The 27,534-nt window shown below is 44.4% G+C and overlaps 2 protein-coding genes and 1 long non-coding RNA gene across 5 annotated transcripts in view; 2 read left to right on the forward strand and 1 right to left on the reverse strand.

Annotated features, from left to right (window-relative positions):
* Positions 1-5,258, forward strand: part of FIRRM (FIGNL1 interacting regulator of recombination and mitosis) — a 27,703-nt gene extending 22,445 nt beyond the window's left edge. Inside the window, exons 21-24 of the mRNA XM_079981263.1 lie at positions 466-570; positions 1,934-2,014; positions 2,689-2,808; positions 4,838-5,258. Coding sequence (XP_079837389.1) covers positions 466-570; positions 1,934-2,014; positions 2,689-2,808; positions 4,838-5,023 — 492 coding nt within the window. The 3' untranslated portion in view covers positions 5,024-5,258. The remainder of the gene's footprint in view (positions 1-465; positions 571-1,933; positions 2,015-2,688; positions 2,809-4,837) is intronic.
* Positions 5,009-27,512, reverse strand: SCYL3 (SCY1 like pseudokinase 3). 3 transcript variants are annotated; one of them, XM_079981349.1, is made up of 15 exons: positions 27,367-27,489; positions 26,220-26,364; positions 24,346-24,632; positions 23,287-23,472; positions 21,927-22,040; positions 19,286-19,342; positions 18,273-18,375; positions 16,824-16,935; positions 14,604-14,681; positions 11,987-12,126; positions 10,724-10,911; positions 9,922-10,093; positions 7,969-8,127; positions 6,161-6,864; positions 5,009-5,813 (listed from the first exon to the last, which is right to left on the reverse strand). In XM_079981349.1, the coding sequence occupies exons 3-15, from the start codon at positions 24,508-24,510 to the stop codon at positions 5,757-5,759; spliced, it is 2,235 nt and encodes a 744-aa protein (XP_079837475.1). In that variant the 5' UTR covers positions 24,511-24,632; positions 26,220-26,364; positions 27,367-27,489; the 3' UTR covers positions 5,009-5,756. The 3 variants fall into 3 exon arrangements, with proteins under 3 accessions (XP_079837475.1, XP_079837476.1, XP_079837474.1); XM_079981350.1 differs by lacking the exon at positions 26,220-26,364 and having other exon boundaries at positions 24,514-24,632; positions 27,367-27,512; XM_079981348.1 differs by lacking the exon at positions 26,220-26,364 and having other exon boundaries at positions 27,367-27,512.
* Positions 12,133-14,437, forward strand: LOC307218975. The gene is made up of 2 exons (XR_013840215.1): positions 12,133-12,747; positions 14,032-14,437. It is a non-coding gene; the product is annotated as an uncharacterized lncRNA (long non-coding RNA).
* Positions 27,513-27,534: the final 22 nt, after the last annotated feature.

The raw sequence follows: 27,534 nt of genomic DNA on the forward strand, positions 1-27,534 counted from the left end.
ATTTTAGCTTGGAAATGCATTTTTACTTGGAATTTTTCCATTTTAAAGACACTTTCTTGACTCTTGTTGAATGGCAGTGGGTCAGTGTGACAACAGGACTTGGCATGTTGTGGGACGTTTTGCTAGTTTGATTTGGAGGGCTGGGCATGTCTATTTGTCGGCAGAGTCCAGACGAATAGTCAAAACCAACAAAAAATATTTTGGTACCTTAAGAGACTGACACATGTATTATGGCTTAAGTGCTTGTCTTCTATCTGATGCATATGCTGTAATAAAATTGTCAGTCTGTAAATTGCTGCAAGATTCTTAAGATACGTTTGGTCAGTAAAGGCTGCCATGAGCTTTTCATTATTGTCATTCTCAGTGGGGTATCTGGGTTGTATTTAATTATGATTCCCAGGAAATTATGAGTGGAGGCGAATATATAGGCTTAAAATACAAATAACTTCATTATTCACTTGTTAGGAGCAGATTTTATCCAAGCTGTCCTACCTGTTTTCTTCTTTGCTGGCCAGCAGTAACTGGTTGATTCATCAACATGCCATAGAGGCATTCACACAGTTTGCACAGGTAAGATGAAATCCAGCTGTGCTTTCCAGTTTGGGGGAGAAATGCACATGATTCCACTAAAATTAATCAGTTTTAAGCTCACTCTTAACACTCTTGATTTCTGTAAAGGGCTCGATCCAGCTAAGTTTGGTTACAGGTAACTGAGCTCCTGGCATCCAGAGATTCCAGAGGAAAGTGTGCAGGCCCTCTGGTGGAAAGAACTGCCAGTAGCACATCCCCTCCCCCAAGTTCTCATTTGCACTGCAGTTTTGAGAAATGAGAAGCAGCAAAAGTCTCTCTGACTTTTATCATGTCGAAACTGCAGTGTAGCGAGAGAAGAGTCCACCATCTTCCAAAACCTTGCCACATGGTTTCAGGAAGATGCACTGCCTTCTGGAGTTTGGAGAAAATGAGACACAGTAGGAGAGCTTGAAAGAGAAAATGCAGGGATTTATTTCGTTCTCCTGAGGTTTGGTGAAGTCGTTAAAAAAAAAACAATCCCAAAAGAAACTCAAGTCTCTTCCACTTTCTATCCCTTTGCTTTCTCCATGTTCCAGGGCAAATTGAGAAACAACCTCTAGTAAGCAAAGCTAGGGTTTGCAGACCACTGCTTAACTCCCATCACATTCAGTGGTACTTAGATTGGTTGCTTCTCTTTGGCTGGATAATATAAGTAGTGTTAAGTCACAATGGCATATTACAGATTACAGTGGTGCCTCGCAAGACGAAAATAATTCGTTCCGCGAGTCTCTTCGTTTTGCGGTTTTTTCATCTTGCGAAGCATCCCTATTAGCGGCTTAGTGCTATTAGCGGCTTAGAAAAAGGGGGGGGGAGGGGAAAGACTCGCAAGACGTTTTTGTCTTGCGAAGCAAGCCCATAGGGAAATTCGTCTTGCGAAGCGCCTCGAAAAACGGAAAACCCTTTCGTCTAGCGGGTTTTTCGTCTTGCGAGGCATTCGTCTTGCGGGGCACCACTGTAGCTTTTTCTGGATCTGTAGATGTTTGTGTTATTAAAGAGAAGAGAAAAGCAGCTGAAGAAGGAATTGCGTAAATTCTACTGATTGGTATTTTTGTTGTAATTTTAGCTCTGCTTTCATAAAATACTTGGGTACAGGGAAAGACTAGGGCTTAGAATTTTAAAATAACAGTAACAGTAAATAAAATATAAGGGATGACAAACAGGACAGAAAGATTTGGGAGCACCTGACTTTGAATAATAAACTGCCTGCTCTTTTGTTGTTAGTTTTAATAGTGCTGAACATTTCCAGTTGTTTAGCAGAAATTCCTCAAATCTGCTTGATTCTTGTGTTAACATAACCAGGCTGTGGTGGGCATGAACCCTTTACTCCCCTATTTGTTTTTGTGTTGTTGTTTTTTGTATTAAGGAGACGAGCCATGAAGCCATACTTTCCCAGTGCCTTAATTCTGAAGAAATTAAAAGCAAAGTTGTTGCCTTCCTATCAAAGGTATTTCTTAAAATATAAAATGGATGATATACTGCTGGTGCCAGATTTTCCATTTTGAAATGTAATGTTTCCTGAACAAATTATGCACATTGATAATACAGAGTTATACAGTGGAACCTTGTGTTACGTTACCATTGGGTAACGTAACTTTGGGGTTGTGAACACGGCAACCCCGGCAGTGTATACTTTCGGGTTTCGCCACATGCACAGAAGTAATCTATCGCGCCGCATGCATGCGCAGAAGCGGCTCCTCACGTTGTGGACTTTTGGGGGTACGTACAGACGCCCGGAACGAATTAAGTTCGTATCTGGAGGGTCCACTGTATTGAGCCTTTATCGAACCAAAAGGCATAACCTGAAACGAAGATATGCAGACAACATAACCTTGTACATGTACCAAAAGATGGACTTTTGTTTATTTACACAAGTAAGGACTCTAAATCACTTCTTTGTGGTCTCTGCAGTCATACCTGTGCTTATTTATTTGAAATATTTAGATCACATCTTTCAGCCTAACGGGCCTTCTTTAATGCAGCCAGTAATCTCTAACTAAGGGAAAACTGCACTTGTAATGTTAGAAACAGTTTTCTTCCAAACTCTTGACAGTAGTAGCAGCAGCAACAACTATGAATTTAACTGCATAGTTAGGTTATTTCTGCTCTCTTTTCTCTCAGACCCGCCTTGTAGAGGAGACAGCGGAAGCAAGAGCAGAACGAATGAAAGAGGAAAATGTTCGTCTTAAATGCCATTTGCGAGAAGCCACAGCAGACAGACAAAGGAGTCTGACCTCGGAGGTATGTTGCGGAATTGGGAATGCATGTCGTAGTGATTCCTGCTATCATTTTCACACAGTTCAAGATGGTGCTAAATTTGTGCCAGCAAATTTAGGGCTAAGACACACATTTTTGTTGTTAACCTGAGCAAGTCTGTGCGCTCATGAGAATACCTTTATTGTATGAACTATATCATGTGACAGTCGTGTCACATGATCACAGCAGTTTATAGGAATTGCTGCTTCCTATCTGTATTTTTCCAGTTCATACAATTTGCATGTGAATGTTTACCTAGAGGCAGTCACTAGTCAGGCAAACAAAAATACTAGTTTGGGGTCTATTAGTCCTCATTTTATATCCCGGTCTGTAGCTTTTAAGGGACGCGCGTGGCGCTGTGGGTTAAACCATAGAGACTAGGACTTGCCGATCAGAAGGTCGGCGGTTCGAATCCCTGCGATGGGGTGAGCTCCGGTTGCTCGGTCCCAGCTACTGCCCACCTAGCAGTTTGAAAGCATGTCAAAGTGCAAGTAGATAAATAGGTACCGCTCCGGCGGGAAGGTAAACGACGTTTCCGTGCGCTGCTTTGGTTCGGCTGCTCAGCGGCTTAGTCATGCTGGCCACATGACCCGGAAGCTGTACGCCGGCTCCCTTGGCCAATAAAGTGAGATGAGCGCCGCAGCCCCAGTCGGTCACAACTGGACCTAATGGTCAGGGGTCCCTTTACCTTTATGTAGCTTTTGCTATAAGGAAGAAAGGGATGGACTCCTGGCTGAAGGAGGGAAGATAGCACCTGGTAATCATTCTCATCAGTTGAGGAAAGGCATTATGGAACATATGGGCCCCCAGTTCAGGCAGTGACACTTTATCCTGATATTAGGAAGTGAGGATAGTTCTGCATTGCAGTATATTCTTACCTTCAAGCCCTGCTTTTTATTATTAAGATACAAACTGTAAACATTTCTAACCCTTGCAATTCATGGGGAGAAAGGGTCTCTCAGTCTGTCCTACCCCCCAGAACAGGGAAGGGATAGAATAATTAACTTCAGAATTTTTCTCTAACAATAGCTGCCTAACCATACCAGGTCTACTCTGACATAGGTGCCACTGAATTCAGTGTGGCTTGGATTGCAAGCTTTAAAGGGCCATGTTAGGCAGAGCCTTTTTAAGGCAGGGCATGAGGTTTTAAGACCCATTCTTTTGACTACTGAACTTCAATCATATTATTATAATTGAGTTTGTAAGTGACGGGGCCACAGCTGCTTTTATAGTCTTGCTGGTACACACAGCTCTTGCTCTACAGATGCTTGTTATACAAAACTTCACTTATCTGAATAGGAGGAATTAGCGCCCAAACCATGCTGTATATGCCAGAGATTCAGATAGTCAAACAGCTGGATCTGTGTGTGGTACAGTAAACAAATAAGCAGGCTTAAACAAGCCTTACTTGTTGCATTTTGCTGATCTGCAATAGCCGTTTTGCCGGAAACCATGATGAGAGGGAGGGGGAGAGACTGGACAAATAAGAGAGCATTTGTTTCCTTGTTTGCCTTTTGCAATTATTCAGAGGGGTTTCCTGTCGTTTGGGGGTCAAAACTCCATGCTTGAGAATGCATTAGAAATTTCCCCATAGTAATTGTTGACACGTTATGCAAAAGCTTGTTTAATTATTGATTTCCAGGAATGCATTATATTCAGTAAACACAACCTGCATGTATATAATAGCCCATGTCGGGGCTTTTTGTTTGTTGGAATGACAAGTAACTAGTAGTCTGAGAGCTGCTTTTAAAAATAAACACTGTCGTGAGAAGTGTCCCCTCTTGGTATTGCAACCTTTTTCTTTGGAGTTTGCAATTACAGGCCAAGAAGATAGTGCCCGACAGTCTCCATACAATTTGAAAGTGGATCATTTTGATTTTTGACTAAGCAGCACTACTTAGCATGCGTAATGGCTATGAATCAAAATCTTGAAAATCAGATTCCATCTTGTGTGTCGAGCAGTGACTGGGTTACAGAAGTGTCGGATTATAAAACTACTGTTTTCCATTTATAGCCCTCCCCGAAAAGAACTTGCTACTCAGCCAGTGAAGAGCAATATAAGTCAGCAATCAACGCTGCCGGAAGGACACTGGAGGTTTTGAAAGCTCTACTACAAAAGGGCCCACCCCCTATTTGGTTCGCAAAGAAACTGGAAACTTTACAGATGACACTGAACAGTTTGAAGAACAGCATAAGTTGATAGATTTAATGCAACCTTTTGAATGACTTCAGTACTGCAGACTGCAGTCCCACCAGAGATTCACAGCTCAAAGCCAAAGAAACAAAGTGCAGCCCAGTGGTAATTTTAGAGTAAGCATGTTGTATAGTCGGTTTGTAAAGTTTACAGGGTCTTATTGTTTCGAAGAATGAAGATATTGAGTGAAGCTTAAAGTAAGTTATTGAACACAGAATTAAAATACATTTTTTCTATGCCATTTCCTTCGACTTCAGCCTGCCTCCTTTGATTACCAAGAGCATTACAAACATGTAATGGAAACTAAACTGAGAACGAAGATTTTTGCTGTGATGCTATTCTCCCCTAAGTTAAGTTCACAGCTTCTCACACTGTACAAAAACATAGCTTTGTAAAAGAAAGCCTAGAATTTCTTGCACCTGTTGAATCAATTCTCATAAGAAATAGATTACACAAACATTTAACCAGTGAATTGTCTATTTATTTTTCCTAGTTTCCCATAAACAGTAACGGTTGGTGGAAAAAAATCAGACCACACAGCCTATCCCTCTTTCCAAGCACACAGGGCTGGATGCATGAGTTGTCATGTGGCCTAAATGCTGCAGGTGAAAAAGGCAAGCACCTGAACAGACTCTGAAGATACCTTTGAGGCCTTGGTGCCTGTGGAGGGGCAAGACTTGTCCAGGGCATTGCAGAAGCAGCTATCTAACTCAAAACATAGCTCAAGGTCTTTTATCTGTCACCAGTTGGCATCATCTTCCCAGTTCAGCTCATCTTGTTCCCAGCCAACATCCACCTAGAATAAAGATAAAATGCATTAATCATACCAACAAGCTCTGTAATAAACAAATGTTGCACAGCTAAGCTGCTAAGAGCCATTAGTTTTTATCGGCTATCAGTGTTGATACACTTTACGTAGTGTATCTTTACGTAGAAGAGTAGTACAAAAGGGAGGCAGAGACTCCATCCCTCTAAAGTCCTGGTGGCCAACACAGTGTTGCTCACAAACCTCACGATTTCTTTTTTCTAGCATTACTTTGAGAAAGACCATGGACTGTGTCCTAAACCAGCTATAATATTTTATTTTTTTAAACTGATACAACATGTTGAACAAAGAGAGGTATCCAAGTTCCAAATTCTCACCTCTGTAATTTCAGCTGCTGCAAATTTAGAAGAGAACTGTGCATCGCATTCGCTGCCGGAGACTGTGTTAAAGTTGTTCTGAATGACAGGATGGGCCCCCAGCTCTGGCAGAATCAGTAGTGCTGACGGAGGTTTGATCTCCGGGACCATGTCAGCAAACCAGTCCAGCTCTGTGTCATGCAACTCTTTCCTCTTCACCTGGATCATATACTCCTCCCCTAAACCACATTCCAACTTGGGAGGCTTCTCTAAAAGCGCCGCTTTGGGCAAACCAATTTCGTCTTGCTGTTGGTCCCTGTGGCCGTGGCTGCCACTATTGATGCTGGGTCCCGGAGATGGATTACATTTGAGAGTTCTGAATTCTTTTCTGAGCTCAAACATCGTTGGAGGCAGCTGCAGCTCTGCGACGTCATTTAACCCTACAGCAGTGAGGCTGTTTCCTGAGGAGAGTTTCAAGTTAGGGCTGTCAGCTGCACCGTCCCAAGATTTGCCGTCTACATCGTGACCAGCAAGACAGGGACTGCTGTTCACACAAAACTCTTTCCTTTGGCTCTCTACACTTTTGTCAGCCTCTGGCTTTTCACACTCGCTCCAGTCTGGCCATTCCTCTCCTATCTTCTCAACTGCATGCTGATAACTTCCACCATTCCTCAATATATTTAGTCCACCAGGAACACTGCTTAAGTGCAGAGAGTCTTGTTCTCCTGTGAAAGACAAAGAGCATATGTCTGTTTTGAGGAGGGATGCTGCCAGGGACTCAGTGGGAGCGCAGGGAGGAGAAGAGATGGAGAGCGAGGGGGAGCAATCCGAGGGCAGCGTAGGAGAATATGACAGCAGCCCGAAAGATTCCATGAGCCTCTCCAGCAAATCGGAAGATTCACAGAAGGGGGCGCCGATGGGCAGGACAAGGGGCGACCCAAGGGGGACACCCCAGAAGCAAGGGGCCAGCGGGGACTCCCAGAGCAGCAGTTGGAAATCAGGACCAGCTTCCCCACCAGAGCGCAGTGGGGGGGAGGAGTTCCAGGTGTCAGAGCCCACATATGCACCACCAGCGAGAGAAGATGAGTCAGGGTTGACCACGCCTCCATCGGAGAGCGAGTTAACGGTCAAGAGGAAAGTTGCAGGCTGGGCGCGCGCGCCAAGTTCAAAGGTACAGGCGAGCGGCACAGAAGGTAGCCCGGATAGGGAACCAGGTCCTAAAGCCCGCCGGAAGGAGGGGCAAGAATCGTCAGGGTCAGCGTCAGAGGAGTCCAGGAAGGATGAGACCCTAGCGGGCAGGAGGGCCCAGAGGAGAAAGGAACTTAGAAAGAGGTGGAGCAAAGCGAGAGTCTTAAACTGGTGTGGAAGGGGAGGAGACTCAGACGGGACTTCGCCGGTCTAAGGTCGGGACGTAGAGCTGCACGCTGCGGCTTTAAAATGGAAACTGAATCTCAATAAAGACTTTTGTACATAACTACAGCCTAGCGTTGGTCCTCTGTGAGCTGGGGCCTGGAGGCAGCTCTGACAGATGCATTATAAAAATTTAAACACACCAACATGAATGACTGCTTGCACTCAAGAGACATAAAAGGCAAGCTGAAGCACAGTCCACCAGATCAGAACATATTAACCTAGCCTGACATCTCTTGCATCTATCAACCTAACCAGTTAAAAATAGTAAGTTCAATGATATGAAAGGTCTGCAGTCTAAAGTGGGTAAGAGCTATAAATGCTAGATTTTTTCCCATAGAGCAGAAGGCATTGCAGAATCTTCAGAGCCTTTTTAGAAGCAAGGACTGTGGCAATGAAAAAGAAAAAGGCAGGATTACCTTCCCTTAAGGCGACATTAGAATCTTGCCTTGGCACATGGTTCCTGCTGCTGAAGGAAAGATTCCCAGAGCTGGGGCACTTGAGAAACATGGAGTTATTCTTCTGCAGGGGCTGATAAATCAGCCTTCTCTGGCAACTTGCTACATGATTAGGAGAGTCTACAAGGATACACAAACCAAAAAAATATGGAAAAATCATCTAACAACAATATTTGCTTTTCAAAACTTCCACTTATTCATACGCAAAGGTTTCATTCTAAGCAGTTTAAAGTATAGCTAAATTTATTTTGAATTCTGGCATGCTTTAATGAAGCCAACCAAGCCGAATACAATTAGTATTTGCACTTAACTGGAATTTATTTTTGTCAGTTGCACTTTTTAGCATACCAAGCGCATTTGATCACTCTGCCCTGATTTCCCACAAACAGGTCTTGGGTAAAGACAGGGGTTTCTCTCACTTGTTAGGCTATGAAGACAGTAAGAAACAGCAGAGTCTGATGTGCTTGCTTTTTTTTTTTTTTAAAAAGAAACTTCAAACACTGCAAGCCTAGCTGGGGGAGCAGGAGCAGATTTTATTTCCTTTGTGTTGTAGTTTGGGGGAAGATATATAACAGCATGGGAGACTCCTGCTGTCACTTACATTCTCCAAACCAACGGAAGTGAGAGCTGGAAAGGAATGAAAGCTGTTAATCATTGTTGCCAGAGGTCCATGTGCCCTCGGTGGAATGAAAAATACCTAAGCTGGGCTTTTAGGCACTGTGGTGTTGTCATAAACCCATTAAAAACTGTTTTGACAACACAAACATACATTTAGGAAGGTAGGCACCAAACCTTTTGCATAGACTTGAACACCACAACTTTATAGAAAGGAGAATCATTGCAGAGACAATTTCAAGATTCTGGAAGACTTTAAATGAGAGCTTGTTCCCCCTCCACCCAAGAGAGATTCTACCCATACATACTTAAATTTTAAGTAACTGGTCTGCGGAACTTGGGCAACACCTGCTACATGAATGCTGTCATACAGTGCCTCTGCAGCGTTTCCCCGCTGGTGGAATATTTCCTCTCTGGAAGGTATACAGCATCGCTAAACAAGTAAGTTAATGGCCTTGCTCTGCTTAATTTTGGTTGTCCGAAGATCAGAGCCTGGACTGGCTCTGGGACTGAAGGGCTTGTTGGCAAGGTGTCTCTGGAGAGCATCCTCCTTTCTGACCCACTTCCACTCTGGGAATTAGGGGGAAGCCCATGGCTACAGCACTTCCTCATAGAGATGCCTCATTGATTCCTTACTTTATCTCAGTATCGGCATGGGCGTTTTAGTCAGGGAGGACAAGAGTATGTCCCCAGTACTGAAGTATTATTGGGGGCCGTTCTGTGGATGAGCCTTGCCCTTGGAGGATTTATAGCTGGTTAGAATCCTAAGTCAGGGGTCAGCAAACCTTTCCAGCAGGGGGCCGGTCCACTGTCCCTCAGACCTTGTGGTGGGCCGAACTATATTCCATTTAAAATAGATTCAGGAGCTCGGGGGGGGGGGGGTGAGAGGACAACCAGCTGCTCAGCGTGCACACAAAATATGAACAGCTGAGCCTATTACAATTGGCGCATAGTATTTTTTATTAGGCTTGTTCCATCGATGGGAGCAATGACCTCTACTAACCACTAGTCACCCAGTGCACATTTGACTCACATGCCACAAGTAAATTTTCTGTTTAGAACTGGTTGCCTAAACATCCCAACCCTGAAGAAAAAATTAGTGGGTTCAGCTGAGAGCTAACCATAAGCCCTGGTGCTTTCCTAATTAGAGCATCAATGCCGTGTCTTTCAGAAAATAGTTCACTAATTATAGTCTGTTGCTCCAGTTACAATCTCTGCTCTGGTTTGAGGAGAAGAGCAGACCTATGTGCAGCTCAACTGGTTTGTAGGAGAGCTTGAAACCTGCTGTTATTTACTTACCTTCTGGGGAAAGGTCTGTGGTTTTCGTGAAGCTTGGAGCTGAGCTTTTGAAGATCTTTGTCCTGTCGCCTCCCACAACAACTTCTGGTCCGAGCAGTGAAACCAGCACCCCTAAGCTTTGCAGTGTTGCAGCCACCAGAGAGTCGCTGGTATCTCGCAGCCCCAGTAAAACCTAGAATAAGATCAAGCACAAGCCCGTTCAACTGGGGAACCATTTGCTGCAGGTTCTTAATCCTCTCTTGACAGCCCAACCATCTGGGGGGAAGTCCCTGTGACATGCCTCATTCCTCTAGCCAACTTCCTTCTGAAACCAATGTGGGTAAGTGAGCAAGCCCCACCTCCCTTCAACACCCTGGCTTCTTCACAAAACCAGTAATAATGAGACACTAGGTAGCATCTGCTTATGGTGGAGTCTAACCCTGAACACAGACATAAGGGTTTGAAGAAGGAGGTTCAGTGTGAGTCATGCCAAAAAACAGGATTTGTTGACTAAATGGGAAATAGGGCTATGATTGCACAGCACGGGCTGTACGACAGGGATGGGAAATCCGTGTGATTCGAATCCAGTTCCCAGGGATGGAGGCCCCCGTTTCCTGGCCCTGCTTTAGGAGAAGGGCACATTTGTTTCTGCAGTTACACACAGCAGCAAAGCTGAAGAAGGGGGGAGATAGGACATGTGGATATACTTTACAGATATGGGCAATAAGATTGACTTGTGCCAGTGCTGGACAGCCTTTATTTTGTCGGGAAACAAGTGCTTTCTTGATACGTTAGTCCCAGATTTCTGCCTTGTCATATTCACCTGTGGCAATATTACATTTTTCAGCTCTTTCTGAGTGAACAGCTCTGCGTAGGCATCTAGGTGAGACAGCAATACCATCCGAACGTGCTCTTCATGCACCTCAAACAGTTTCAGCAGCACGGGGCTGATGTGTGCCTGGAACACGGCCGGAGAGAGCAGGCCATTGATTTGGCTCTCGCCCACTTTATCTAAAGCAAAAAGGGTTGGAAGGGTCAACGGGGTGTCTGCTGAAGTTGGCGATTTGAAACAGCCAGCGCGGACAGGAAAATGTCTCTACCACCACACAAAGCCTTCAGTCTTACAGTAATGTGTGGCAGCTTTTCTCTAGCGATGCTGCAGCTGGGAGCAGAAGCTTAGCAATTCCATGAGCCAGAGAAGCAGCTGCTGCAGGGAATGCTTCTTCTCTGTCCCCAAACTCCCAGTTGGCCTGGGATTGTAAAACTAAAGGAAAGCATGCACAGGTCTCATACATTGTTCAGGGCACTAAGGACTGCTGGGTTGTGTGGCTCTGCGAGAGTTACAGCAAGCCACCTTGAGAATCGTGGTCTAAAGATGGGACACAAATAAACGACGAAGCAGCAGCAAGTCCAATGCATTGACCTATTGACTTCTCGTGGTTGTAGGTGGGCAGGCACTATAGGAAAAGCAGCCTGGAGCTTTACGGGAAAAGGAATGGCATCAGTGGGTGAGAAGCAGAGTACAGTGGTGTCTCGCAAGACGAAAAGAATCCGTTCCGCGATTCTCTTCGTCTAGCGGTTTTTTCGTCTTGCGAAGCAAGCCCATTGACGGCTTAGCGGATTAGCGGCTTAGCAGCTTTTAGCGGCTTAGCGGATCAGCTGATAAGCGGCTTAGCGGATCAGCTAATAAGCGGCTTAGCGGCTTAGAAAAAGGGGGGGGAAGTCGGAAAAACTCGCAAGACATTTCGTCTTGCGAAGCAAGCCCATAGGGAAATTCGTTTTGCGAAGCGCCTCCAAAACGGAAAACCCTTTCATCTAGCGGGTTTTCCGTCTTGCAAGGCGTTCGTCTTGCGGGGCACCACTGTACCTTTCTTCTGCCTGGTACGTTTAGGCCAGAGGACAAGCTAATCTCTACAAGGGAGTTAGAGCATCAAGCGAGAAGGAGAGGCAGCAACAGGAAAGAATGGCCGTATTGTGGGCAGGTGTATAATGGTACAGCTGTCACCTTCAGCACAGCTTGAAATTCTTCATCTACTCACACTTTTAATGTGTTGCGCTTAATCTGAAGAGATAATGAAAATTTCACCTTTTCTTGGACCAAGGAGATGGGGAAGGAAACTCTTGACAGCTACTGGCTCAGCAAACACAAGTGGATTGAGCAACAGAGGTACCAACCGCAAAGCGATCAACTTTTCTGACAAGCCAGCCACTCTGTCCAGCAGGAATCTGTGTTGAGAGAGAAATTGCTCAGCCTTTGCCATTATTGCCTCACAATGCAATTGCTGCACCAATTTCCTCCCCTCTCCTTTCTCGCTCACCCATTTACAACCCAAACACTGGCGGAGTGTATCAGTTGTATAAATGCCCAGTGACTTGGGAGCCCAGGGCTATGGCAATAGAGCAGTGGACACAATCCTTTCGGGAATGGCAAATCTATTTCTGGTATTTCCAGATCCAAGACACACCTGGAGTAAGTCCCACTGAATGCAGTAAAGATTTATTCATTTGAAGAGATAATTTTCATTTTTTGTTACACTGAAGCTTGTATCACAGTGTTATTTGGTCACATGTATAGCGGCTAGATGTTCTGATTTATCTGCATTTTTGAAGACTGCTTAAGTCTCACCCATGCTGGCCCCGAGTGATTTCTCCAGAAGGAATGGAGCCCTTGAAAGCAAAAGATTTCTATGCCCTTGCTGTGTATGCCTATACATTAGAGTACTGGTGTGCTTGAAGTGAGGAACGTCAAGTGTCTCTAAACATCTACAGAGTGCAATTCTTTCAGTCCTGCATATCATAGCTCAGTCCTACACAATTATTTGCATGATCAGACCACCATTCAGACCAGTAATAATAATAATAATAATAATAATAATAATAATAATAATAATTTATTATTTGTACCCCGCCCATCTGGCTGGGTTTCCCCAGCCACTCTGGGCGGCTTCCAACAGAGATGAAAAATACACTAAAATGTCACATATTAAAAACTTCCCTGAACAGGGCTGCCTTCAGATGTTTTCTGAATGTCAGGTAGTTGTCCATCGCCTTGACATCCGATGGGAGGGCATTCCACAGGGCGGGCGCCACCGCCGAGAAGGCCCTCTGCCTGGTTCCCTGCAACTTGGCCTCTCGCAGTGAGGGAACCGCCAGAAGGCCCTCGGAGCTGGACCTCAGTGTCCGGGCAGACCGATGGGGGAGGAGACGCTCCTTCAGATATACTGGACCGAGGCCATTTAGGGCTTTAAAGGTCAGCACCAACACTTTGAATTGTGCTCGGAAACGTACTGGGAGCCAATGTAGGTCTTTCAAGACCGGTGTTATATGGTCTCGGCGGCCGCTCCCAGTCACCAGTCTAGCTGCCGCATTCTGGATTAGTTGTAGTTTCCGGGTCACCTTCAAAGGTAGCCCCACGTAGAGAGCATTGCAGTAGTCCAAGCGGGAGATAACCAGAGCATGTACCACTCTGGCGAGACAGTCTGCAGGCAGATAGGGTCTCAGCCTACGTACCAGATGGAGCTGGTAAACAGCTGCCCTGGATACAGATTTGACCTGTGCCTCCATGGACAGCTGTGAGTCCAAAATGACTCCCAGGCTGCGCACCTGGTCCTTCAGGGGCACAGTTACCCCATTCAGGACCAGGGAATCCTCCACACCTGCCCGCCTCCTGTCCCCCAAAAACAGTACTTCTGTCTTGTCAGGATTCAACCTCAATCTGTTAGCCGCCATCCATCCTCCAACCGCTTCCAGACACTCACACAGGACCTTTACCGCCTTCACTGGTTCTGATTTAAAAGAGAGGTAGAGCTGGGTATCATCTGCATACTGATGAACACCCAGCCCAAACCTCCTGATGATCCCTCCCAGCGGCTGCATGTAGATGTTGAAAAGCATGGGGGAGAGGACAGAACCCTGAGGCACCCCACAAGTGAGAGCCCAGGGGTCTGAACACTCATCCCCCATCACCACTTTCTGAACACGGCCCAGGAGGAAGGAGCGGAACCACTGTATGACAGTGCCCCCAGCTCCCAGCCCCTCAAGACGGTCCAGAAGGATGTCATGGTCGATGGTATCAAGCGAGAAGGAGAGGTATCAAACGCCGCTGAGAGATCCAGCAGAACTAGGAAACAGTTAGCGCTCAACCAGCTAACTTCCCCAACCCTATGTATAATGGCTTTGGTTATTTTTACTTTTAAAATGTAGTATCCCCTTTTTTTTTTTTTGCAACAAAATGGTGCTTATTGTTTATGTTGAAAATATGGAATGGGCATGGGGAAGAGAAATGTTCACTGCTTGCTTCACAACTGAACTAATACCCAACTGTCTAAAGTGGGGGCTCTGTTGCCACTAAGTTACGGTCCTAAAATGAACTAGTTGAGACCGTGATTCTCATTTGCACCCTCATATACATGAGAACTAGTAATTAGACAGGACGTCACTTGCAGTCATTGCAAAAGGAAGATATTTTTCTGCAACGTGCCACTTTTCTGACAGACCCAAAACAACATTTTTCAAGAATGTTACCACGGGTTTTTTGGAGTTAAAAGGACCCCTTTTCAATCTGCATTAAAACCAAATCACACAGTTGATGCCCACAGTTACCAGAGAAAATACTAATAAAAATACTATAGAAAAGAAGATTTTTTATAAATAGTGGCAAGCTAACCTAAGTAATCTATTAGCTACTGACATTTTTCACTTACTTGAAAAATTCAGTTTTCTCCTCTTCCGTTTTCAGTGTTAGACTGTTCAGAAAACTCACAACTTCCAGAAAATCATTTCTGATAATGAAAAAAAAAGTCACTATGCATCAAGAATTGAGAAGCAGAAGCAAAAGGAATTTGGTATCCACAAAAGAACAAAAACGCTTAAGTAAAGTAGAGATAGAGAAAGTACGGTAAGCTTTTCCCTCTCATTTCATGCTGCTGGAAATCAAGGGGTTATCTAATGAAACTGAATGCTGGAAGAATCAGGAAAGACAAAAGTACTTATTTACATGGTGGTATGAGATCACTGGCGCCAGGTATAGGGGGTGCTAGGGGCTCCAGGCCCCTCAATATTTAGAATCAGGAGGTCCAGCCCCCTCAATATTGAGGGGGGCGACATCCCCGTCACCGCTAGGCACCCCAGCCTACACCCAAAAGCTGAAAGCGGGATGGGATGAGCAAGGGCAAGCAGCGGAGCCCAGGACTGCGCTCCTCCTTCCCGCAGCATGTCCCACTAGAGCCGATGCGTCATGTGATGAACCCCCCCCCCATGTAACTGGTGAGTTGGCGCCTCTGTATGGGATTCACATCTACATGATGTAGCGATTGATGGCCCCCACCATCCCTGACGGCTTTAAAAGGGGGTGAGACATTCATGGAGGAGCAGCTGATTACTGCAATGCGCTCTATGTGGAGCTACCTTTGAAGGTGACCCAGAAACTACAACTAATCCAGAATGCGGCAGCTAGACTGGTGACTGGGAGCGGCCACCAAGACCATATAACACCGGTCTTGAAAGAACTACTGGCTCCCAGTACGTTTCCGAGCACAATTCAAAGTGTTGGCGTTGACTTTTAAAGCCCTAAATGGCCTTGGCCCAGTATACCTGAAGGAGCATCTCCACCCCCATCGTTCTGCCCGGACGCTGAGGTCCACCTCTGAGGGCCTTCTGGCGGTTCCCTCGCTGTAAGAAGCCAAGTTACAGGAAACCGAAGGCAGAGAGCCTTCTCGGTAGTGGCACCCACCCTGTGGAACATCCTCCACCAGATGTCAAAGAGAAAAATAACTACCAAACTTTTAGAAGACATCTAAAGGCAGCCCTGTTTAGGGAAGCTTTTAATGTTTAATAGGTTATTATATTTTAGTGTTTTGTTGGAAGCCGCCCAGAGTGGCTGGGGAAACTCAGCCAGATTGGGGGGGGGGATAAATAATAAAATTATTATTATTATTATTAAAGGCTACTAGTCATGATGCCTACATTGTACTCCCACTGACAGTATACCTCTGAATACGCTAATCTAGAAGGGTGTATGGCTTGATCTAGCAGGGCTTTTCTTACAGTCTTAGTAGTCGTATCTTGGTTGTCAAATGCCTTGGTACTCGGACATTTTGACTCCCGAACACTGCAAACCTGGAAGTGAGTGTCCCGGTTTGCAAACGTTTTTCGGAAGCCGAACGTCCGACGCAGCTTCTGCTTGAGTGCAGGAAGCTCCTGCAGCCAATCAGAAGCGCCACCTTGTTTTTCGAACCTTCCCGGGAGTTGAATGGACTCCCAGAATGGATTAAGTTTGACAACCAAGGTAGCACTAGAATTAAAATTTGGGGTTGTATCCAACCATGTTCTGCTCAGCACAATGGACCTATGTTAGTCATGCCCATTAACTTCAACTGGGTCTAGTGAAAGTACAACCACAGTGGATACAACTCTTTCAACTTTAGAAGGAAATTATAGGACCTAGCCTTAGCCTACTTAAGTCTTCAGATGAATACTTCAACTTCAGTATGTATATTAACTTGACAGAACTGAATTACGCAACAATTCAAATAAGAGGATACCGTGACATTTCTCTTAATCATAACTTCTTGCAATTATGGTAGGGAAGTATATTTTGTTTACCAGAGGCCAGAATTTAGGCAATTTCGACCACTGGGTGTGAGAGATGTCGGCAAATGTAACCTAGAAAATCGGGATTTCTAAGAGCGTCATTTCCCATCACACCACTAAAATTGGAGTGATTGTACTTGTAGCATATGATGGTCCCTTTAATCCCCCGCTCCTAATCTGTAATTAAATTCTTTTAAGGAGGACGCTTGTTACATATCCCTAGTCGTACGGCTCCTTTCACCTACACTCAAGAAACCTCTGATGATGACCTCTGAATTTCATACTTAGGTAATCTTTTAAGGCATCGGCACACATTCTAAGAGTATGCTCACCTGAAGAATTCATGCAGCAATAAACTGGACAGTGGAGAGCGGCCCATAAAATCTGGGTTTAGCAAAGAAGACCGTAAGGTGTGGTGAAAGCTGGATATAACGTCCTCTGAAACTGAAAGACAGTTTAGCAATCAAATCTATGTTAGAAACTCAGAGCAAAAAGACAGCCTCAAGCAACAGTGGGGGCAATTAAGGTTCATTCTTCTGCACCATAAGCTTAACAGCAACACTTTCAACAACAGAAATGACTTTTCCTGCAGTTGTTTAAGAATGCAGAAAACAAGGTTTGGCCAGATGGCAATGGAAGCACTAAGTACCAAGAAATATCCTTCCAAACCAACACAAGGAGAGAACAGCCTTAAAAATAATAGCTTCTACTTTAGGACTTAGTCCTACTTGATAAATTACAGGAAAGTACTCTCAAGGAAGTCATTCCTTGTGCCGTTTACCTGTGGAGCTTCCACAGGTATGTGGCACGAATGCCTGGGAATATTTAGGGCAGATTCTCTTCCACCAAGTGGGCCAATAATATAAAATATGCCAGAATGACCTCAATGCAGATTACCATGCTAAACCCTTAGCTAATATATGCAGGTGGGACAATTAAGCCATTGCTATGTTTGCACTGGGACGCGGGTGGCGCTGTGGGTTAAACCACAGAGCCTAGGACTTGCCGATCAGGTCAGCGGTTCTAATCCCTGCAACGGGGTGAGCTCCCATTGCTCGGTCCCTGCTCCTGCCAACCTAGCAGTTCAAAAGCACGTCAAAGTGCAAGTAGATAAATAGGTGCCGCTCCAGCGGGAAGGAAAACGGCGTTTCTGTGCGCTGCTCTGGTTTGCCAGAAGCGGCTTAGTAATGTTGGCCACATGACATGGAAGCTGTACGCTGGCTCCCTCAGCCTATAAAACGAGATGAGCGCCGCAATCCCAGAGTCAGTCACGACTGGACCTAATGGTCAGGGGTCCCTTTACCTTTACATTCTGCATATACTCTAGAGCGCTGAGAAACCATTTTAAATAGCAAACCACTGTTAGCTACTGCACAGCGCTTGCATTTAGGACAGCTGTTGCTCAGACTCAATACAGTAGAATCTCTCATGGAGGAACCCTGTGTATTAAAGTCCCTTAATACCATTCATTACAATCTTTAAGAGGCGACATGTTGTCCCTGAAATTGCAAACAAAACCATCACACCACTTAAGAAGTCATTTCCTACGTGGGGTATATTTGAAACCAGGACATTTGTTCAACAACACCACCAAATTCTGAACTATCGGGGAAATAACAGACAACTCAATTCCTCCGGAGTGAATGTTCTGCTAAGGCAACAATTTTAACTGCAAGGACATATTTTCCATACCAAAAGCAGCTCCTTAGAAGAGTCAGTCACAAAGGGAACTTGGGATTACTTATTTGCAATGATGCCATTTGAATTCCAAGAACTCTTACCCTCTTCATTTAAAAAAGTCAGCAGGTTTTCAACCATTACACCAAATGAGTAGGCATCACGAGAATGCCCTTGGCCGTCAGGAAGAAGTTGGAAGTCGTCAGACTAGAGTAATAGAAAGAGGATCACACAGCAGAAACTGACTTAGTCCCTTTGAAAATACTTCCCACCTCTGACTCCAGACAGTTTGTACAAAATTTATTTTATAGCCCTGCCTTTCCATTAAAGTGTTCAACGCAAATTACAAAAATTAAGAACAATACCATAACAAAATACAAAAACAATGGAAAACAACAGACCATATAGTAGCAAGGAGTCTAAAAAACACAAAAGCTTAAAAGTCTAGTCACAAATTGGGGGAAAAAACAGGATACTGAATTTTAAATACAGTGGTGCCCCGCAAGACGAATGCCTCGCAAGACGAAAAACCCGCTAGACGAAAGGGTTTTCCGTTTTGGAGGCGCTTCGCAAAACGAATTTCCCTATGGGCTTGCTTCGCAAGACGAAATGTCTTGCGAGTTTTTCCTTTCCCCCCGCTTATCTGCTTATCCGCTAAGCCGCTTATCTGCTTATCCGCTAAGCTGATAAGATGCTAAAAGCCGCTAATAGCGCTAATCCGCTAAGCTGTCAATGGGCTTGCTTTGCAAGACGAAAAAACCGCTAGACGAAGAGAATCGCGGAACGGATTCTTTTCGCCTTGCGAGGCACCACTGTACACTTTACATGTTAAAATACGTCTTGAAAAGGCAAGCAGGGATTTTGTGGAGCCAAATTTGGACTCTGGTTAAAAATGTTTACAGACAGAAAATCCAGAGACAACGTTCTTGAGGGTTTCCCCACGCAATTCCAAAATAGAAATTTAACAGCAACTTCATCTTAGCATCTTTTAAAGTATCTTCCCCACAGAAAATAACGTTAAGTTAGCTGCTTATTGGCTCCACCCATCAAATTAAAAATGGATAGTTTTCTGAGCTTATTTTTCAGATCTCCCACATAAACAATGGAGAAAACTTACCAGTTCTTCAGGTGGAATGCCAGCCTTCTCCCGTATTGACTTGATACTATGCAGGAACTATAAAGAGAGAAGAAGCCTTTGAGCCAAGGAATGGCGATTTTAGCACTGGGCAAGACTATTGCTTATTAAATTTGCACACCACACTTCATCGGTAGATCTCAGGAGGATTGAAACATGACAAATTATGAAAAGCATATACTACAGAAGTCTTCACATGTTAGCTGTCATCCTTATAATCTTGGCCATACATTGATCAAATATTCAAGAAGCTGCGTCTTTCCTCTCTGTTTCACCCCGGAAGTAGCAGCTATCCAGAATGCCTTGCTCAACACAGTGCTCTGTAGAAGCATGGACTCCTCAACAGGATATATTAAAGTGGGAATAAAACCACTACACAGGATGCCTCTATTTTGTGGAGTTAGTTTCCTTTTACGGCTCCATCATAGAGGAAAATTGCATAGTACTGTGCCAGCCAAAAGGAACAGGAGGTGCTGCTGATGATAGGCATGTTGTAAACAAAATTTGATCTTTTTCCCTTATGGGGTATCCAGGAGCCCATATAGAGTCCTTACGTGGGTTCCCTATTGGTAGGAGAAAATAAGAGAGGCCAACCAGAGAATATTGAGAAGCAAAGCAGCTAGTAAGCCTGATCTTTATTGATCTGTTGCAACAGGGTGCTCCCCCACATGCAGGAAAGGTGTGCCTGCCCTTATATAGACATTTTAAATTCCTTGCCCTGGAGCTCAAGACCATACATCATACATACATCACAGAAGAGGTAACCCAAGACCACCCCTCCATACATCATACATACATCACAGAAGGGGTGTAACCCAAGACCACCACCCCACAAACATCATACCTACATCACAGAAAAGGCGGTCTACAACAGAAATTTGAATGTTGTTGTTTTTTCTGTCTGCCAGGTTATCTGAAAATGCCTTATCTGATTGCCTTTCCTGGTAGTCTGCCCATCCCTTTGAAATGGTGATTACTAAATTTCTGTAACAAGGAAGGTTTTTTCACCTCCTCCCTCCTTGCAGAGAAACATTTGGTCAGCTTGGGAGTCCAAATGGTTTCAGGACAGTCTTTCTGTGCTGCTTCAGACATCTTATATATTTATGTACGTGTTTGCTTGGTACATTTATGAACATTTATTATATATCTAAGACCTTAAAATTCTTATAACAGCACTTCTAAAATTCTTATTTGAAAGATGCACCTAAGAATAGCCTGACTCACATGGCACAGTAAACCCGGCTTGCCGGGAAACTGAAAATGTGCAGGCTCCTGGAGAGGAGCTCACAGCCGCTTCGCTCCTCTACAGTCCTTTGTGCTCTCGTGCTGTGCTGAGCTAAACCAACATTTGCCTTATTGGGTGGACCAAACTAGGATTACTGATTAAGCTCTGTTATCAATAACCATGAGCTGCAGCCAAGAATAAACCCACAAAACCCAAGTGGCAATAGCGTTACTCTCAGGTTTGCCATGTTATTAAAAAAAGGTTGAGTTGATTTCATTTGTGATATTTTACTTCACGTTTAGGAAATATTTTGTATACTTCTTTGCTATGTTTATGGTCAATTTCTTCTTGTATTTTTTGTCCTTGGTAATGTAATGTTTATGTTGGTACTAAAGCAGATGCTCTATTTAGTCGTGCTTTTACAGAATGTAGAAATTCCCTGGTATTGTTTGTATAACCCAGGCATAAGCAAACTCGGCCATCCAGACATTTTGAGACTACAATTCCCATCATCCCTGACCCCTGGTCCTGTTAGCTAGGGATGATGGGAGTTGTAGTCCCAAAACATCTGGAGGGCCGAGTTTGCCTATGCCTGGTATAACCTACGTTGTTGTTAACCACCTGCTTTGTTCAAATATAAGCAGGATATAAAATGCCCAAATAAGTCAATAACTTGCTTGTTCATAGCAGCCTACAGGAGCTAGTGAACTTTTGGCTAAAAGATACAGTGGTGCCCCGCAAGACGAATGCCTCGCAAGACGGAAAACCCGCTAGATGAAAGGGTTTTCCGTTTTGGAGGTGCTTCGCAAAACGAATTTCCTATGGGCTTGCTTCGCAAGACGAAAATGTCTTGCGAGTTCCTGCGGGGTTTCTTTCCTTTCCCCCCCTTTTTCTAAGCCGCTAAGCCGCTTATCAGCTGATCCGCTGATAAGCCGCTTAACAGCTGATCGCTAAAAGCCGCTAAACCGCTAATAGCGCTAATCCGCTAATGGGCTTGCTTCGCAAGACGAAAAAACCGCAAGACGAAGAGACTCGCGGAACGGATTCTTTTCGTCTTGCGAGGCACCACTGTAATTAGCTGCCAGTCTTGCTGAACGCCATCATTTAAGGCAGCATTAAATGCCCTCCAGGCAATGTTCTAGTCCAGCTAGTCAGGGCTGCTGGAAGATACAGTCCAACGACATCTGTGGGGTCCATGTTTGCCACTCCTGGTTTAGAGAATCTGCAAGCTGGCTTCACCTTTATTTCAAGGCAACAAGGCTTGCTAATGAGCCCACACACATTTCAACCTAACAAACTTTAAATTACCCGACGCAGGGAGTTCAATAGCAAAGACCACCCAGAAGCCAGGAAATGCCCTCCTTGGGCATGGCGAAGGAGTGGCCTATGTGACTCTACCTCTGCTGTTGCTTCATTCTGGTTGCAGACAGTTTCCATGCCTCCTAGCTTCCAGTGCCCATCTTCACTCACAAATACAGAAGATAAGCAAACATTGTTGTGTGTCAGGTGTCCCTAGAATACATTTTGAAAGGAAGGGAAAACATACAATAAGACTGGGAATAATTGTAGGCATAAAGCGCTCGTTAGTACTAATTGGGTGTCACGAGACTCCAGAGGAGCGCTGCCAAAACCACAGAGGAGTTTTATATGCCACCAGAGAGCTCTTGCAAGGAGAGGAGCTGTATGCCAGGCCAAATTTAACTAGCATAACTCAGTTTACTCCCAGCACACCATATCTGGGCAAGGAGAGAAATTTATGCTGCCTCAGGGTGTGCTCCTTTCAAATCTGCAGAAGAAGCACAAAACAACTGCTGAACAAACCAGATGGGAGACATTGCAATGAATCATGTAAAAGACTGGAAAAATACAAAGCCAGCCTCAGAAGGCACGTGATCTGTTGTGTATTTCAAAAGGCATTTTCCTTTATTCCAACACCTATGGCCAATTGGTAATACTGCCAACTTCCCAGCAGAAATGAATTGCCTTTCACTGCAAAACCCACAACTCCCAACTCCAGGAGCATAGGAAGATCACTATTCTTTATGCTACTAATTTCAACTAGCAGCATTTCGCATGTCACACACATATAAACCTCCTCTTCTTGCTGTTCTCCCACACCAGCCAAAATTTAATGCATTATTTTAAAAATCAAATTTCTAGTTCAAAACAAAGCATACAAATAACGAGTTTATGCAAAAGTATTAGCTTAATATATCTGCAAAAAAGTGCTCAAAGGAGGTCTTGCAATAAAGAATTTGTTTTACTTTTGGAACATATTACGCAACATGCATATCCAAGGGGTCTTCCTAATATGCCATTTCAAAACCAGACAGTGCCAGTCATCAATATATTACCCTGGAAGACTGAATGAGGCCTCTGAAGAACTCATCAATCCTTCTTGCCATCTGAAAGCAGCCCAGTAGCTTTGCTATCAGTTAGCATTAAGTAAATTAATTTAGCTCTGAAACTGCTCATTTGGAAAAAAAACAAGCAGACTGAAGACATATGATTTAACATGTCCAATATCTTGCATTCAAAGTAGGACAATGACCAGCAAAGCTCCCTCCATACATTACAATTAGTTTAGGCCATGCCAATCAATGTGGTGTTCTCCACATGTTGTGGACTCCAACTCTTATACCTAACCATGGGCAGATGAGAATTGTGGTCAAACTACCTAGAGGGCACCAATGTTTTTCTATCCTAAACATTCACCTCTATTCCTAGAAGTAGAGAGAAAACCAAACCAAAAACTCACCCTATCATGGAGGAAGACAAGAGCCTGCAAAACATCATAGATACCAGCGCATATCTCTGGAGAAGAGAGGGTCTCCAGTACTTTCTCCAGTGGCTGAACACGCTCTGTAACCAGGTGGATTCCATCTGTTTCCACAGTACAAGAAAGGAAGCGCAGGAGGCAAGGGTGGCGTAAAGTTTTCAGGTGCTTTCAAAACACAAGATAAAGCCACTCAGTATGGGGCATCACACATTATACATCACACATTAAAAATGGGAAAATGAACAGTAGTCTACATTGCTTTTTTTTTGGCACAGCTTGATTTTCACATGATACGATTTGATTATTTAATTTCTACGCTGCTTAATATATTTAAAATATATCCAGGAAGTGTAGGAAAAAAAACCCCCGAAGCAACAGTAGTCAAATAAAATATTACAAAAATACAGTTACATATTAAAAAGTTGCATTAATATAGAGTTACTTATGTAAATTGGTATCAATTCATTTTTCCTTCTGACATACCCTCCCTCTCAGCCTCCTGGTTCTCACCCTGGGTTCGAACAAACTCCCCACCCACAAAATCCTCACAACGAGAAGAATTTCTGGAAACAGCAGACATCACCATAGGCCTATCACTCTGGATTTGCTTTTCATGTGCAGGCCCAAGGTGGGTGATTCTCAGGCTGCCTACAGCTGTGCCCCATTCTCCACACCCAGTTCCAGGTGCAGCACATTGGCTGAGTTTTCCCTGGGATCCAGAAGATGGGGAAAGGGTCTTTCTCAACTCTCAGCTCTTCCTTCATTTGCCACTTTATTTTCTTGCTCTGTATACCCTTGTTCAATGCTGACAGCTCAATAACGTATTTCTAGTTTTCACCAGTTTCTGCTCATGTTTTGCGCTGGTGAGTTTGAGCTGTGTTGGTTAGCCAAATCTGGAAGAAGCTGAGTCATATAAGCTCAAGGCGCTGTGAATTAACTAGAATTCCTGTTAGTTTGGTTTGGCTCCTGCTCTAAGTTGGGTGAGTAGGGGAGAGGGAAAGCCTGCAACAAAATAATATGCCAAATATAATACAATACCTTGGCAGCTTTGTTAACATTGTCTTCATTTTCTCTCTTGTACACAAAGACAGAAGCAAGTTTGCCATGCTGCAGTACTGCTGGGTAAATATTGACTCCAGAGGGTAAGATAAATGGAGGCTCCTGCAACGCATCACGCTTTAAAGCGCTGTTCTCTGAGCCCATTACCTTGTAAACTCAAGCTGTTTTGCAGCGGGGGTTTTCTAGTGTCAAAGCAACTTTAAAGAGAAGCGATTCCAGACAAATTAGTCCCAAGAGATGTTACTGTAAATTCCTCATAGCATTCTCTGCACAAAGATGAAAGACACAATAAATAATTTTAGATATTGTTTTGGCTTTTCTCACACACGAAAAACATGCATAGGATTGCCTTGAATCAGTCTTGGGACAAAGGGTTCGAATTCCAATCAGTGTGTTAAACACAGAGATTCCAAGGTTCAAAAGACAACATCAACTTTTAACAGTTCTTTGCGTTAAAGAAACAGCCACACTATTTCTATCAGTTAATGCTAAAACATAAAGCCAGAAGTAGGAATGTACACAGGAAAGCACCAGAATCTGCATTCTCTGGAAGCAGCAAAGTAGCTGTGCTCACTGCCCAAGCCCAAATTTTGTTGTCAAAAGCAGCAAAGGCGAGAAGTCCACTTTAAACTTATCCACGAACATGACGTACTCAGGGTTTATAAATGAATCCAAGAATTACACAGAATCATAGGATTATAGAGTTGGAAACCTTTGCCCAACGTGGAACTCAAATCCATGAGATTAAGAGTCTCATGCTCTACAGACTGAGCTATCCACAGACACCTTGAAAAATTTAAAATTTTGAAATTGGGATCCTTTCAAAAACCTATGCCAATGAGAGAGGAAGAGGACCAGAAAAGTAAATCAATAAGAAACTGGTTTACACACTGTATTAAGAAATAAAGAACTCAGTTGTGTTCATCCGCAACAGGCTATGTAAATCACTTGTGAATTTGCCCCTTGAGTCTGATGTTGAAACCTCTAAGCATCCCTATAGGATGCACAAATTTTTCTTTTGTCCTTGGCTCTGAAGGATACAGAAAAAGCCTACTTCTAGTGACGGCCTCTTGTCTTCTAAGCACTTTTGTGTACTTCAGGTATGAATTTTCTGGTTTTCCTCTGCAGCCTTAAGCTTGTAAAACCGAGATTTTTTTAATACTCTGGAAAAATGTGTTTGCTACACAACACCACCCCCACCTGTTTTTTGTGTTGACAAAATCAGACAGAATAGTACTACGTTAAGCCATTAATATTTTCGTGTGTGTTATTTAAGCAAAGTTTGATGGGCACCTGGAATTCAGCGTCAGTAATTATGTGTTGCTTTATATCAGACCCAGATAAGAAAATCTGCCACTCATGCCGACACACTGCAAAGGTTTTACCACCATTTGAGTTTTTTTGCTTACCTTGCCCGACAAAAAAACCCACCTCCTTGACAGCCCTTGCTTTTCCCAACTCTTTGCTTTGTAGTAGTAGTATTAATTATAATATATTTATTTATACCCCACCCATCTGGCTGGGTTTCCCTAGCCACTCTGGGCGGCTCCCAACGGAATATTAAAAATAGAATCAAACATTAAAAACTTCCCTAAACAGGGCTGCCTTCAGATGTCTTCTAAAAGTCAGATAGTTGTTTATTTCCTTGACATCTGATAGGAGAGTGTTTGTTCTCTGGCCAAACTGTGTCATCAGGGAAAGTCTTCCGTTAACATGCACACACACACACACACAAGTCTTGCAACACTTTCAAAACCAACAGGCCTTCTGTAATAAAAGTTTAAAAGGACAATAGCTACTTTTGTCAGATGCACTCTTAACTCCCACCACCAATAGCAACGTGGTATGCACACGATTTTTGCGCATCTAGTTCAGGGTGCACTATGTGTCCGACTGGGCTCCGTCCTGCAAGGGGTTCTCCCATAATGAAGCTGTCCGGGTTTAAGGGGTCTTCCAAGACTTTGGTGTTTTGCTTCCATGTCCAATCACAGCTCTTCCCTGGAGCAAACGAATGTGAACCAATGTGTTTGAAGGGAAATATCTAATTTGCATTCCACCAGGCCTTAAGGAGAGCCCCAACACTGACAGGCAGCGCCATCAACTGATGTGTATCATCATCATCATCTTTACCATTATTACTATCATTCTTACCTTTTCTTTACCTTTTTATCATCATCGTTTATTGAATTTGTATAGTCATACCTCGGGTTGAATGCGCTTCAGTTTGAGCATGTTCGAGTTGCGCTCCGCAGCAACACAGAAGTAACGGAGTGCGTTACTTCCGGGTTTCACCGCCTGCACATGTCCTCAAAATTACGTCATGCACATGCGCAGAAGCGGCGAAAAGCGACGTGCGCATGCGCAGACGTGCCGTCGCTAGTTAGGTTTGTTTCTGGATGCGAACGGGGCTCTGGAACGGATCCCGTTCGCATCCCGAGGTACCATTGTACAGTGGTACTTCGGTTTTAAGTACTTAATTCATACTTAACCTGAAACTGTTCTTAACCTGAGGTGCCACTTTAGCTAATGGGGCCTCCTGCTGCTGCGGCGCTGCCGGCGCACGATTTCTGTTCTCGCCCTGAAGCAAAGTTCTTAACTCGAGGTAATATTTCTGGGTTAGCGGAGTCTGTAACCTGAAGCGTCTGTAACCTGAAGCGTCTGTAACCCGAGGTACCACTGTACCGCCCTCTACCCGGAGGTCTCACGGCGGTCCACTGAATAAAACCAAAACCACGACATACATAACCAAAACAAAAACAACCACCTTTCAATGACGGGGGAAAGACCCCACCACTCTCTCACACACACATACACACGTGCAATGTAACAAGCAACACAAGCTCCTCCAATGGACTCCCCACAAACAGTGATCGAAAGGGTTAATTTTTTGGGGGGGGACCCCAATTCCCCCCCCCCTTTCTCCTGAGAGCGGAGCTAGAAGGAGCTGCCCCCTCGTCGGACTAGGCCCGGAGGGGCGACCCCCCTTCCCGCCCCGCTCACCTGCTGCCCCGAGGGCGGGGGGCGCCCCCCGTGCCGCCCTTCCCTTCGCCGCTCCCGCACCGCCGCTTCTCCCGTCAAGGCGAGTTCGGAGGCGGACTTCCGGCCCGAGGAGCACCATAGAGTCTACACCACAGCAGCCGCACAGAGGCGCTTCCCACTTCGAGGCCG

Source organism: Podarcis cretensis (genome assembly GCF_951804945.1).
Source record: "Podarcis cretensis genome assembly, chromosome: 6".
In the NCBI taxonomy this organism is placed as follows: Eukaryota; Metazoa; Chordata; class Lepidosauria; order Squamata; family Lacertidae; genus Podarcis; species Podarcis cretensis.